The following is a 14,545-nucleotide window of genomic DNA, read 5'->3' on the forward strand; positions in this document are numbered from 1 at the left end:
TTGGGGTGGGTTTTTTTTTTTTAGCTTCGTTTCCCGATTCGTTTTTCGGCCCGGTTTCGGGTTTCCTTGTTTCGTTTTTCGAAAAAACGAAACGAGAAAACCCGAATTGTACCACGAAGTATCCGAACCGAAAAACGACCCGGTAGAAAAAAACGAAGCACATCTCTACACTGCAGGGGCATTGCAAAGGCCTAAAGGCATCACTATGTACTTGTAGTGGCCAACCCTGATGTTGAATGCGGTCTTCCATATGTCCTCGGGCTGGATGCATACGAGGTTGTACGCTCCTTGTAGTTTGAGTTTTGTGAAGATCTGAGCCCCTTGCAGGCGGTCAAACAATTCACTGATGAGGGGTAAAGGGTAGCAATCCTTACGGGTGATGGCGTTCAGCCCTCGGTGGTCAATATAGGGACAAAGTCCTCCATCCTTCTTCTTGACGAAGAAGAAGCTTGCTCCTGCCTGAGAGTCAGATGGTCTAATAAACCCTTTCTTGAGGTTCTCTTTGATGTACTCGGACATCGCCTGGGTCTCTGGAAGTGAGAGTGGATAGGTTCTACCTTTGGGAGGTGTAGTGCCAGGTAAAAGTTTGATAGGACAATTATACTTGTGAAGTGGAGGTAGTGTGTCTGCTTTTTGTTTCAAAAAAACGTCCTCGAAGTCAGAGTACTGAGCCAGGAGGCCGGCAAGGTTTGTAGTCTTCAGGACAGTCACAGCTGGGGATACTTGCTTTAGGCTGTGTTTCTGGCATTGCAGGCCCCACTGAACCAGCTGGAGGGATTGCCAGTCAAATTGGGGTCCATGTGTTTGAAGCCAAGGAAGGCCCAGTATAACTGGGTGTGTGGAGTGTTTCAAGACGTACAAGATTATTTCTTCCTCGTGGAGGGTTCCTACGGTGTGACGGAAGGCCACGGTGTGAGGCGTGATGCATCCAGGCAGATGTTCCCCTTGGATAGATGCAATGCAGAGAGGCACCTCTAGGAGTTGTACAGGGATTTTCAAGGGGTTGACGATGTCGTCCATGATGAAGCTGCCACTTGCTCCAGTGTCGACAAAAGCAGTGGTGGTGAAGGAATGGGACTCTATGGAAAGGGAAATTGGAAGTAATAGTTGGGGACCGGTGACAGTAGTGCCCAAGCTCAGGACCCCCGCTGGGCTTAGGCCTTGAAGTTTTCTGGACGGACCAGACAGAACTGCCTCAGGTGATCAGAAGCACCACAGTAAAGACAGAGGCCCTGCTTCTTGCACCGAAGATGCTCTTCGGAGACAACCACCCATGGTTGACTTGCATGGGTTCCTCGGTGGAAGGAGGTGGTGCCAGTAAAGCCTTTAACTGAGGGTTGGGACACGTGCTGGAGGTTGAACAGGAGGCATGGATGTCTTCACTTCATGGTGCCATTGTCAGAGGTGATGGTCAATTTTCCCAGCGAGGGAAATCAGGTCCTCTAGAGACATAGGAATCTCACGGACAGTGACCTTGTCTTTAAGAGCAGGAGATAGAACTTCTAGATAAAGTGCCCAGAGGCAATCCTCTTGCCATCCCAGTTCCGTAGCCAGTATCCGGAACTCCACCATAAACTCAGAAAGGGATCTTGAGCCTTGACGGAAATTGAGAAGGTGATGACCCGCAACCACCCGACGAGCAGGATCTTCAAAGGTCCACATGAAGGTGGTAATGAACTGGGACAGTTGCATGAGGATGGGGTCAGAAAGCTCCCAAAGTGGAGTTTCCCATGCTAGGGTCTTCCCTTCTAGGCAAGAGAGGATGAAAGTAATTTTTGTTAATTACTTCAGGAACAAGGACGGCTAAAGGGCGAATTGCATGAAGCACTGGTTGAGGAAGCCTCGGCAGAGGCATGGATCCCCATTAAAGTGAAGAGGAGCTGGCAGTGCCAGTGATGCTCTCGGTAGCAGGGTAGAATTTATGCCCACAGGATTGGCCAATACTGCATCCTGAATTTGAGAGCGGAGTTCCTCCACAGAAGATGCTAGAGTCTCTATGGCTCGTCGTTGCTCTTGGATAGTTGCGGCCAGAACCCGAAAGGTCCATGAGGCGGGAGACTCCACCGAGTCCATGGTCTTGGCAACCTGTTGCGCCGGTAGGGGGACCTTTGGCCTAGTGCAGGATTGGTAAGCTCCCTGGTCAGACCCAGAGAGTGCCTGCCACCAGGAGGCGGAGCACAAGAAGAGACAGAGGCTAGCTAGAGCTTTGCCACTAGCAACCCGAGGTTGCTTCGGGTTGAGCCCTTGGTTACCCGGGCCGCCTGGTCTTAGGTGGGCCTTGCAGGTTCTCCATGAGAGAAAGTTCAGAGGTGTGCCCACTACGATCAAGGGTGCATGATCAATGTTCAAACTAGAAGTATGGAGTGCCAGAAAAGGTCAGAAAAGTGTCTCTGAATGTATGGCAAGGATCAAGGCCAGAATCAAGGAAATGTGGCAGCCAAAGCAGGGGTCAATACCAGTAGTCAGTCCGTGGATAGTCAGCTAAAGCAGAGGTCAGGATCCAGGCAGCATGCAGACGTGGTCAGTAATCAGGCAGAGGTCAAATCTAGGCAGCGATCAATGTAGTCAGTAACTGGCAGAGGTCAGTACCAAGAAAACAGTCCAAAAGGTACTACCTTGGGAGACGAAGGAATAGGAGGATGCTGGAAAAGAAGGACACTGGAACAGAAGGACACTGGAACAGGACTGGAACAAGGCTGGAATGAGACTGGAATAAAGACTGGAAATGCAGAGGCAAACTAGAAATCACAGCATGATCGACCCGATTGCCAAGGCAAGGAAGTGATGGCAGGGACTTCCTCTTGTACAGCGTTCAATCAGGGTGCACCGCGGAGCTGGGACCCACCCCTGGCCCTTTAAGGGACAGGGCGGTCCTCACACAAGCACCTAGGGGAGGGGCCAATGCCACGGAGGATGCCAAACCCTGCCGTGAGGCCTGGCTGGAGGTGGAAGGCCCGACCACCGCTGGGTACACCGAGGCCTGGCTGTGTTCGCTGCTGTTGCAGGGGAGGACGACCCGGGATCCGTGGAGGAGTTAGTGAGGTGAGCAGGCCCAGACGCAGACCGAGCGCGGACGGGACGCGCAACAATGATTCCAACTTAGCTGCTAAGTGACAGAACTCCTCGTCCCAGGTTGAGGTAGGTTGCTACTGTGATCAGGGCAGAAAAATGAAGGATAATAAGCTAATGGTAGGATGGGAGTGTATGGGTTGGGGGGGGGGGGGAGAAGGGAGGTAAGTATACATTTTTTATCATTTGATAGGGTAGCTAAGATTTAAAAAAGGTTTGGATAAGTTCCTGGAGGAGAAGTCCATAAACTGCTATTAATCAATAGCAAATAGCCACTGCTTGTTGCCGGCGTTTAATGCTTGGGTACTTGCCAGGTATTTGTGACTTGGATTGGCTATTGTTGGAAACAGGATACTGAGCTCAATGGATCCTTGGTCTGACCCAATATGGCATATCTTATGTTCTTATTGTGGCACCCCTATGGTTAGCAATATAGCACCATAAGGACACCAATTAACTATATCATATTACATTGCATCAAGTTTGACATACATATAATCAACTATCTTCACAAATAAAATTTTTATATATATATATATATATATATATATATATATAAAATTGCATTTATTTATTTATTTAGTTAGTTAGTTAGTTAGTTAGTTAGAATTTTTTATATACCGACATTCGTTTGCACATTGTATCGGTTTACAAATAACTTGGAACTTTTAGGCATAGCCTTTACATGGAACAATAACTATATGAAAAAAGGAACAGTAACTATTAACTAATTAGGTACAGCATAACAAATCACAAGATCAATGGCATAGAGTAATAACACTGATTAAAATCTGAGTAAGCATGATATTTACATAAAGATCAAAGGTAAAGAGTGAGAAACATGACTTGAAGAGTGTCACATCATGTGGGAAAATAGCAGCAAATAATACAAAGTTATTCAGTGAAGATACATGACTTGAAGAGTGTCAGATCATGTGGGAAAATAGCAGCAAATCATACAAAGTTATTCAGTGAATATATTACACAAATTTCAGGGATTCGTCACAGGGTGGGTAGAGTTAGATGGGTAGGCCTGTAGGAACAGCCAGGTTTTTTTTTTTTTAATTTTATTTTTAATTGCATTTCATTGTTTATACACACAAGTAGACACATAGGATAATGTTATACAAGAATTATTGTTCCATTCAGAATTTAACATCACACTTTTCTTATAACATCATCCTGTTTATCAAGGAAATAAAATAAGTAAACTAGAGATCAAATTTACTGCTAAGAATGAGACATTGGAGCGATCCAAAAAAAAAAAAAAGGTAAATTTCAAACATCACTTATTGCCTATCCACATATTTCATTCACTTCCCCCCCTTCAAATTTACATAATATTTATGAGTGCGTATCCAAATACACCCTAAGTTGACTTGGATCAACCTAGCTTGAGGGACTCTCTACCTGGGTAACATCAAGCTAGGTTGAGAGAATATTGCCCTAATCTCATCTTGGAGTGAGTTTCCTCACTCCGAAGGCCAGCAAATCTTCACAAGAGACCACTGTTCTGTTCGTAGGTGTCACATGGAATGTCAAAGTGGCCCCTAACCCCCTACACTCTTACCTAATCCCCACCTCGAGTTACTAGGTGGGCCTACCATAAGGATACAAATACCTACCTATGGGCCATGACATTATGGCCAGTCTCTCTCCCTCTCCATTAGCAATGGTCCCCTGGTGGTTGAATGAAGGAAATACAACAGGTCTGGCACTTATCACAAAATCTGAAAATGGTATCACAATTTGCACTAACTTAGCTCTTTACACAGGTAATTAGCACAAATTGCAATAAATGCTATATCAACATGTCCCTTTTGCTATCGCATGCAGTACTTACCACATTTTGATAAATCCACCCCTTAGTTGGTTATAGTTAAAAATTGGCTAAGTTAGCCAGATAACTTAAATCCTTCCGGCAATACCTCCAAAAATATTTGAAAAGTCAGCATTTAGAGGGTTAACTTGTGAATTATCCACTTAAATGCCTTTGAATATTGGCCCCTATGATTCTAACAACAACCAACAAACAGCAACAAGAAGTAACCCTGTGTTCTTGAGGCTGATTCATTCCAGAAGAATCCTGTAACCCTCGTGTAGTGGCCAGAAGGACTAGACTCAGCACAATATTTACCTGCTCTCATGTGTTCTGTCTTTTGCGATTGGTATGATCTCATCTAATTTTGGGCTGAAAGGATAAGAGAGGAAATAGATTATCAACCTGAGCTCATTTACCATGTCTAACCATTAAGTCTTATCTTTATAGCCATTTGTGTTCATTCTGTTCCATGAACTAAAACACAGAGATATAGTCCCTGGGCCTTTTAAACTTTCCAAGAATATACAGCAAAGTCTAGTCTTTGTGGAGAGCAACAGACTTTGTCATTGACTTCAATAATGAATGTGCATAGTCATAATATTGGTGAGGATATTGAAAAGTCATATACTGGTCTCATTTAGCAACAGCCTGCTAAAGTTAACAAAAATGTGCATAAGTTACCAGTTTTCAAAGTGAACTTACATACCACAAATATATGTAGACATTTTGGAGGAACATTTCCACATATATGTTTGAAAATCAAAAAGTATGCACATACATGCAACTCCCTCCCCAGATCTGTCCCAGTCTGGGTAAGCTTATCTGCATATTGGATAGGCAATTTTCTAAAATGCCATTCCATGGATAAAGCTCTGATTTACCCATAGGAATGCCTTATAAATTTGCTCTCTTAGGCATCGATTTTCAAAAAAAGACTGCTTGCTTGACCTACGCAACCAAATTTTTGCCATCCAAAGAAAATCCCTTCACCACCCCTCACATCCATCTGTACCCTTAACTTATTATTCCCTATTCTCTCTTCCTCAACAGGCACTGCTGAGCTAGGCAGAATGGTGTGGCCTGCTACAAGGCATTCTTTATATACATGTATCTATGTTCCCAATACCATTGTGACCTCTTCTAAACAAATCTGAAACTGTTGTCAAAACAGATGAAAAATTTGCCAGAAATAACCCTAATCATCCCCTTCTCCTTAGATATCAGGCAGGAAATCTTATCCCTACCACCAAAGTACCTCTTCCTCTTCTACTTTCAGCAACCCAAAACCTTTATGAGTCTGGTATGCACTAGTGGTGCCAAGCCTTGTACTCCAGCAGACCATCTCCTGAAAACAGAGGCTTTTACTGACTCTTTGAATCGGGAAAGGGGTATTCTCTGCCAGAAAGGTCCAAACATTTCCTTCCTCAAGTATTTGGGATTCTGGTTCAAGTATAATTTCCCATGGGCTGCAGCACAGCAGGGGGTGGCCTGGTCCCTGGAGTTCTGTGGCTTTAGGGAAGGGAAGGGGAAACCAGGCTTTAGCGTACCAAGAATGGAGGGGAGCAGAGACTATATCTTATCCTCCTCCCCCCAAGGGGGGACGTTCTCTCTTCTGTCAAATAAAGTAGCCCTTCCTCTTCAACTCTGGCTTGACCTATTGTACCCTTTCCCTCACACGCTTATCTATCTCAGCAGCATTTCTGGGGAGTGATGGCAAAGGCCACTTATCATGGTGGGCAGAGGCACTTTCCTGAGCTGTGGTTTGGGCATATTCATTCAAGCCATTTCTCTCTGCCTCCCTCTCACTTTTGTTAAGTCCACTATTTAAATTGTATTGGCTCCATGGAGTGAACATCTGAGTCAGTGATCCAAGCAGGGACAGGGGAAGCAGACAGTGTGTGTATGTGTGTGTGTGGGTATGTGTGAACCAGCACATGCAACGAAAAGCTGCAGGACATAAGAAAAACCAGCAGCAAATGACAGGCTAATAAGGAGCTGAAGAGACTGTGCCAGAGAAGCATGGTCTCAGTCCTAGATATAGGGCATAATTGAAAATGCAGGGTTTTTTTATAAACTCTTTTTTATTTATTCAAATTTAAATATTACAAGTCAAACAATTCTTAACATACAGAAAAAAATTCCCCCCAAAAAAGAAAAGAAAAATAACACAAAATATCCCATAACAGACATACATGGAATTATTAGACCACTAAATGTGGGGCTAATAAGGAAAACATTAATACAGATAATATAATAAACCAAAGGTGCATTTCTTACACTTGGCTATTTAATACATACTCATGGACCTTAACTCACAGCAGCTGTCAACTCTCTATTTGATAGGAAATCTTCTAACTGACAAAGTTCACAAAACACAAATTTGTTGCCTCCCCCTTTAACATTACATTTATAGGGAAAACCCAAGGCAAAAGTAGAGCCGAGAGATAAAACCCTCTGTCGCAAAGTAAGAGATCATTTTTGTTTATGTTGAATGACTCTGGCAACATTTATAGAAACAGTAATTATACCTTCAAAAAACAAACAAGATTTAATTTGAAAATACAGTTTTTAATATCAACTCTGTCATATTCCAAAACAAACACCACCAATAAAGTTGCAAGGGACTTAATTTCTAGCTGAAAATTCTGCAAAAAGGCCACTTAAATACATATTGTCTGCTGGATTCCCTGATACAGAATTATTACTAGAATTAGTTCCTTTGTTTTTTTTAACTCTATTAGGAAGATAGATACCCTTGAAATGGTTGGAAAAGATTCCACATGTATTTTAATTTCCTGAAAGAATTTTTTAACATATCAAGGGGAAATATTAAATCTATTTTGGGAAAATTAAGAAATCTTAACCAAAGAATTATGACATTGCTGTATTTCCTTATACTGGGTAGCCAAAGAACTATCTTTCTCATCCAGAACCTATACATTTTGATCAAATAATTCAACTTGTCACTGCAAGCCTTCATATTTAGATAATATAGAATTGATTTTCCAGAAAGCGAACTTCCTAGTCCCATTATAGCATACCATAAAGAGTCCATGATGATCACTGTGGGCTTGATTAAATTAAAGTCAGAAATCACAGGTTGTACAGTCCTAAATGGAGTCAAGTTAATAATAGTACTAATTAGGGATGTGCATTTGTTTTGAACGTATGTGCAATCCGCAACATATAGGTCCCTATTTGTTGCATTCGCAGGGTTCCGAAACGTATGGCGAACCCCCACGAATGCAACATATTATTAACAAATAAAACCCCCACCCTCCTGACCCCCCCCAAGACTTGCTAAAAGTCCCTGGTCGTCCAATGGACGGCTGGTGCCATCTTGTGCTCCTACCATGTGACAGGGGCCAACCAATGGCACCGGTAGCCCCTGTGACATAGTAAGGGCAAAGGCTATCGGCACCATTTTGAATACTGGCAGCCGACGGCCCGAGTGCAGGAGATCGCTCCAGGACCCCCGCTGGACCACCAGGGACTTTTGGCAAGTCTGGGGGGGGGGGGTCAGGAGGGTGGGAGGTTGTAGTTAATTAAATTTAAAGGGTTGGGATGTGTTTTTTTTTAACTTTAATGGGAAACGAATACCAAAAGTAACTAATGGATGAATTGGGGTCCCCTGAAAATGGATGTAATGGATTTGGGTCCCGACAAATACAAATACCGAATTGGATGAATCCGTCCTTGCTGCACATCCCTAGTACTAATGTCATTGTGTGCAATCTGAGCATGACCCAGGATTCTCCCATGATCAGGAATAAAGTCACAAACCTCTCCTGATAGTGGACTATCATCCCCTGCCTGGGGTCTGCCTATAAGCTCAGAAGATGTCTGAGCATCAGGGCTCAGGGAGAGGAAATTCCCTCAACTACAGGATCATCTCAAAAAAGAAAATAACAGATCAACTCTGGTTGTTACCTATAGCTCCTAGTTGAAGCCACTGAAACATATCATCAAGGATCTTCAACCATCCTGGACCATGATACCACCCTTCATAGGCTGTGGGTAGCAAGCCTTTCCTGGCCTACCAACAATCTCCTAACCTCAAATTGTATAAGAATGACACCAACTCAAGAACCAGACCCTGCCAGAAACCCAGATGCTAACTCTGTCCACATATTAACCCAGGCAACACCATTACAGGACCTAGCCATATCAACTACAACATCCGGAACTCATTCACCTGCTCTTCTTCCAATGTAATATATGCTATCATCAGCCAGCAACATCCCTTTGCTATCTACAGTGGACAAACAGATCAATCCCTAAGGAAAAGAACAAATAGACATAAATCTGACATTAGAAATGGTAACATTCAGAAACTAATAGGAGAACATTTCAACTCTCCAGAACATTCTTTATCTGACTTTAAGGTTGCAACACTCCTAAAAAGGAACTTCAAAGGAACATTCCAGCATGAAACTGCTGAATTGGAATTCATCAAAAAAATGAACACCATTACCCTAGGTCTGAATGGCTTCATGTGACTTTCGTGATTACGCATCAGTACACTTCAATTTATATTTTACCTGCTTTTAATTGGTTGTGTTTTCGGCATCTTGTCCTCTCACTCTCATTTTGATAAAGTAACTATGGAAATTACAACTATTTTTGTTCAAGGTAGATATGGCGACTTGTGCCATATAAACCGTAACTCCAAATCAATTACCAGAAAGTCATTAATTAATGTCACCCTATCTCTCACTACACCTTTGGTTTTCCTCTCATCTATTTCGCTATTATTATGTAATTCACAATCAGTCCGAAAGAAAATTGCTATCATTTATCATTGCAATACCCCCTCAAACTGCACTCAACAGCTAGACCTTTAAGGGACGCCTACAAGGGATCCTTGATGTACCTTCTATCAAAGCTATACAACACTCAAATATCAGAGACCGGTCATTCTCCATCACAGGTCCCTCCATCTGGAACACCATGCCTCTGGACCTCAGGCAGGAATCATGTCTACTAACTTTTAAAAAGAAATTAAAGACATGGCTGTTCTGCCGAGCCTTCTCCGAAACCAGCCCAACAGCCTGACTTATAACTGTTCTAGCAACTATGCTCTTTAACAGACGCTAAACCGTGTATATACATTTTAAGAGAATGTTTACAAATTTATCATGAGGTCTTCTACTTGTCACCTTCGCATACTCCAATGTATATCTTAACCTCTTGTCCCCCTCTTATTTCCTCCTCCAAGTTAAACATCCTTGTTATAATGTAACTTTACTCTCCTTCAAATTGTCTTTACTGTTTGGTTGGTTATAGTTCCTTACTGTTTGATGTAAACCAAGTTGATCTGATTTGTATCAAGAAATTCGGTATAGAAAAGCCTTTAATAAATAAATAAATAAATTTACAATACTGTAACAATTTTAAAACCAGATTTTTTTCTCATAACTGAATCATGGTTAACCGGCAGCGACATAGCGACTGTTAATTTTCTCTGCCTTCCAAACTACATGCCCTTTTCTGAACCTAGACCAGACCAGCACAGCAGGGCTTTTAACCCTTTGCAAATCTTCTTTGCTTCCAAGGAAAATACATTTAACCCCTATTCATCCATTCGAAACATTAATCACGACCTCCCTTATAGATATTCCTTTGGTATATTGTCCACCTGGCCTTCTCAAAAATGATCCTTCCCCGTTGCTTGAAACTATTTCTATTTTGCCCACCGATATAACCAAAACAATCATTGCTGATGACTTTAACATTCATTTTGATGCAAACAAGCTACATCCTTCCATATCCACTTTCCTTGATGCCATGAAAGGTTTGGAATGGGTGAGTCTCCCACTCACAAACTTGGCCACACTCTAGATTTATGGCCAGATTTTAACCCCTCCCCCCACATGTGTAACAAACGGGCGTTATGCGTGCGGCTGGGCCTGGTGTGCGCTGCGCGCATTTTAGAAGAGACCTGGCTGCGCACATAACCCTGTTAGGCGCACAAGAGCCAGACCTCTGTGAAGGGGTGGTCCTGGGTGCGGGGAGGGGTGGGTCGGTGGGCAGAGTGGGGCTGGCCGGAACAGCACTATTCTTCGCTATCCCGGAGCCTCACACCGGCTGACTGCCGGTGCACGCAAGTTGCTTCAGGTCAGGCCCTGAAGTAACTTGTGAAAAAAAAGGTTAAAAAAAAAGGATTTTAGAGTGTGGGGAGGAGAGGGGAAGGGGAATGGAGGTTAGGGTAGGTGGTAGGAAAGTTCCCTCCCAGTCCGCTCCTTAATTGGAGCGGACTGGGAGGGAACTGGGGAAGGTCCCGATGCGTCGCCACGCAAAAGTTGCCGAATTCGACCCCCCCCCCCCCGCAAGCCGCCCCTGATTTTATAACATGTGTGTACCAGCACACGCATGTTATAAAATCACATGTCCATGTGTGCATGCCGGGTAGCGCATGTACATGGACGCACACACGTATTTTTTAAAAATCTACCTCTTAATTTTCTGCAACTCAGACAGACTTAATTTGTCTGACACTAAAACCTCAATCTGTCCCATACTCTGGTCAGATCATTATCTTATCTACCTATCAGCTAACTTAGACAAACAGGGGCAGATTTTAAAGCCCTATGCGCGTACATCCAGCTGGATTTACGCACGTAGGGAGGTTACGCGCGCCGGGCCTATTTTCAAAAGGCCCAGCGGCGCGCGTAAAGCCCCGGGATGCGTGTAAGTCCCGGGGCTTGCAAATAGGGGCAGGGAGTGGGTGGTCTGGGGCAGGGCGGGGGTGGGGCCGGAGCCTCCAGGCATAGCGGCCATTTGCTGTTGTGCCCGGGATCGCGCGCTGGCACTTGGCCGGTGCATGCAACTTGCACCTACCCAAGGCAGGCGTAACTTGTAAGTTAATTTTTTAGGGGGGTTTAGCTTAGGGCTGGGGGGGGGGGGGGGCTGGAGAGTTAGGGGAAGGGAAGGGAAGGGAAGGTGGTGTGGGGAGGTAGGGAAGTTCCCTCTGAGGCCTCTCTGATTTCGGACCGGCCTGGGAGGGAACGGAGGAAGAAAGTGTGGCTCGGCGCACACAAGGTGCACAATTGTGTGCGCCATCCCCGGATTTTATAACATGCATGTGACTGCGTGTACATGTTATAAAATTGGGCATACATTTGTGTGCACACTGGGTAGCGCGCACAAATGTACGCCGCGCGCGTAGGTTTTAAAATCCAGCCCACAATCTGTTACTCTCTCTACTGTCAAAAAAGGAAAAGAATTACTCTGGATCAATTTATAGAAGCTCTTGTGCCTAATCTACCTTCCTCTACCAGCCCAGACATAAATTCTACTGTCTTCTCATGGAACCAAGCCATAACACAAACTCTAGATTCCATAGCTCCCTTCAGATCTGTCAAAATTAAAACTAAAAAAACACAATCTTCACCCTCGTATACTGCATTACTTTGCCTCTTGAAAACCACCTTAAGGTATTGTGAACACATCTGGAGGAAATTAAAATCCACCACAGCAAAAAAATGCCTATTTCTGCTGCCTGAGAAGATACAGAAATGAAATTAATGATGCAAAAAAATTTTTTTTCTCCTCTAAGATTAACGCTGCAGATGGTAATCCTTTCATCCTTTTCAACATCATTAAAAAACTAATATCCCCTCTCAAGATGTTGAATCCAAGCATTGACAAAAACTTATGCAATCAGATAGCTTTCTACTTCACAGACAAAATAACCAATATTGTGAATAATTTTTTTAACTTGCCACATCCAAGCAACATTGCTCCACCTTCTATCTGTTCTTGGGCAAACTTTTCCTTAATAAACATACATACCATATCAAGGATACTAAACAAGAACAAAACATCCACCTCACCTTTTAACCCTTGTCATGGCACATACCTAACTGCATCAGGCTTTATAAATGACTTTCTCGCTAAATTAGTCAACCAATCACTTTCTACTGGAATTTGCCTGGATCTCTTCAAACAAACTTTAATTCTACCCATTCCCAAGAAAAAAAGTGAAGATATCACCAACCTTTCTAACCTTCGTCCAATAGCATCACTTACAACCCTAGCAAAACTTACTGAATCCATTGTACTACATCAACTTTCAAATTACCTCAATGATAACAAACGTCTTCACCCCAACTAGTATGACTTCCATAAGGGACATAGTATGGAAACCCTTTTGCTTTCTTCATTTGATACACTAATCCTAGGTATTGACACCAATATAGATTACATATTAGTGTTATTTGATATATCAGCAGCTTTTGATACCCTTGATCATTCAATTTTACTCACAAGACTCCAACACATTTGGATTAAAGACACTGTATTAAACTGCTTCCAATCATTCCTAACTGACCGCTCTTACCAAATAAATATTGGCTCATATTCCTCAGATTGATACACTATAGCCTCTGGAGTACTTCTCTTCCATACTTTTCAATATATACATGATTCCACTGTGTCACCTTCTAAATAATCTGGGTGTCCAATTCAAAATGTATGCAGAGGATATACAGTTTTTTGTTCCATATATCAGTCCTGGACAAATACCTAACCTTTGGTTCATCTCTACATCAAAACAAGTAACAGTTGGCTTTCTCATAATCGCCTAAAATGTAACACTTCAAAGATGGAAATTCTCCACATGTCCACCATACCATACTCAACCTGTAGTCCACCAACTCATTTGGATGTTGATGGCACTATCATACCCATAGTCTCTATGGCACGTAACCTTGGAGTTATAGTTGACTCCAGGTTAAACATGTCCCATCACAATTCTACATTACTAAAAAATTATTTTTTCAAATTACTCATATTGAAATGTGTTCATTCTCTTTTTCAATCAGACGATTTTCATACTATCTTACAATCCTTGATATTCAGTGGCCTAGATTATTGCAATGCACTTTTAGTTGGTCTACATGATATCACTATTTGCCCTTTACAGATGGTCCAGAACTCTACTACCCGTATTTTAACCGACGTGTCCTGCAAAGATCGCTATCACCCATTTTACACTCACTACATTGGTTATCTATTCAATATAGAATCCAATACAAAATTGTATCAATCATTCTTAACTTACTTTACAATGATACCTCTACCTGGTTATGCACTCAACTTTGCGTATATCAACCGAACAAAAATCTTCGAACTATGCACAAAAACCTACTTCAAGTCCCTACTATAAGAGTATCAAGACTCGATATGATACAAAGACATGCCTTTTCGGTTGCTGGCCCTTTAATATGAAACTCGATTCCAGATGATATAAGATAGATCACCAATCACAAAGAATTCAAAAAGAATATTAAAATGTTTCTTTTTCAATTGGCCTTTAATAACATCCTGGCATCTTAATGTTCCATCTTTTGCATAAAACTTGTATGCCTATTGTTGTGTTCCGCGGCCGTCCGTGGCCGCAATCCCCTACCTTACCCACGATGAAAGGGCTGCCATGGCAGCATCGTAGAGGCTGCGGGAGTCTGGCCCCAGTCATTCCCGCACACCAGCACGGACCTCCGCGGTGACTTCTGGCTTGGGAGGCATCCCTGCTCCTCCCTCACGGCATTGGGCCACTTTCCTCCACGGCCGGGAATCCAAGATGGCCGCCATCCTCTTAGGTATGAGGCCGCGCCCCCTTACAGAATTTAAAGGGACCTCGTCCCTTTAATT

The 14,545-nt window shown here is 43.0% G+C and overlaps 1 protein-coding gene across 1 annotated transcript in view; it reads right to left on the minus strand.

Annotated features, from left to right (window-relative positions):
* Positions 1–14,545, minus strand: part of LOC115093237 — a 96,256-nt gene that overhangs the window by 15,177 nt on the left and 66,534 nt on the right. Inside the window, exon 10 of the mRNA XM_029604913.1 lies at positions 5,207–5,260. Coding sequence (XP_029460773.1) covers positions 5,207–5,260 — 54 coding nt within the window. The remainder of the gene's footprint in view (positions 1–5,206; positions 5,261–14,545) is intronic.

The sequence above is a fragment of the Rhinatrema bivittatum genome, chromosome 6, assembly GCF_901001135.1.
Source record: "Rhinatrema bivittatum chromosome 6, aRhiBiv1.1, whole genome shotgun sequence".
Taxonomy (NCBI): domain Eukaryota; kingdom Metazoa; phylum Chordata; class Amphibia; order Gymnophiona; family Rhinatrematidae; genus Rhinatrema; species Rhinatrema bivittatum.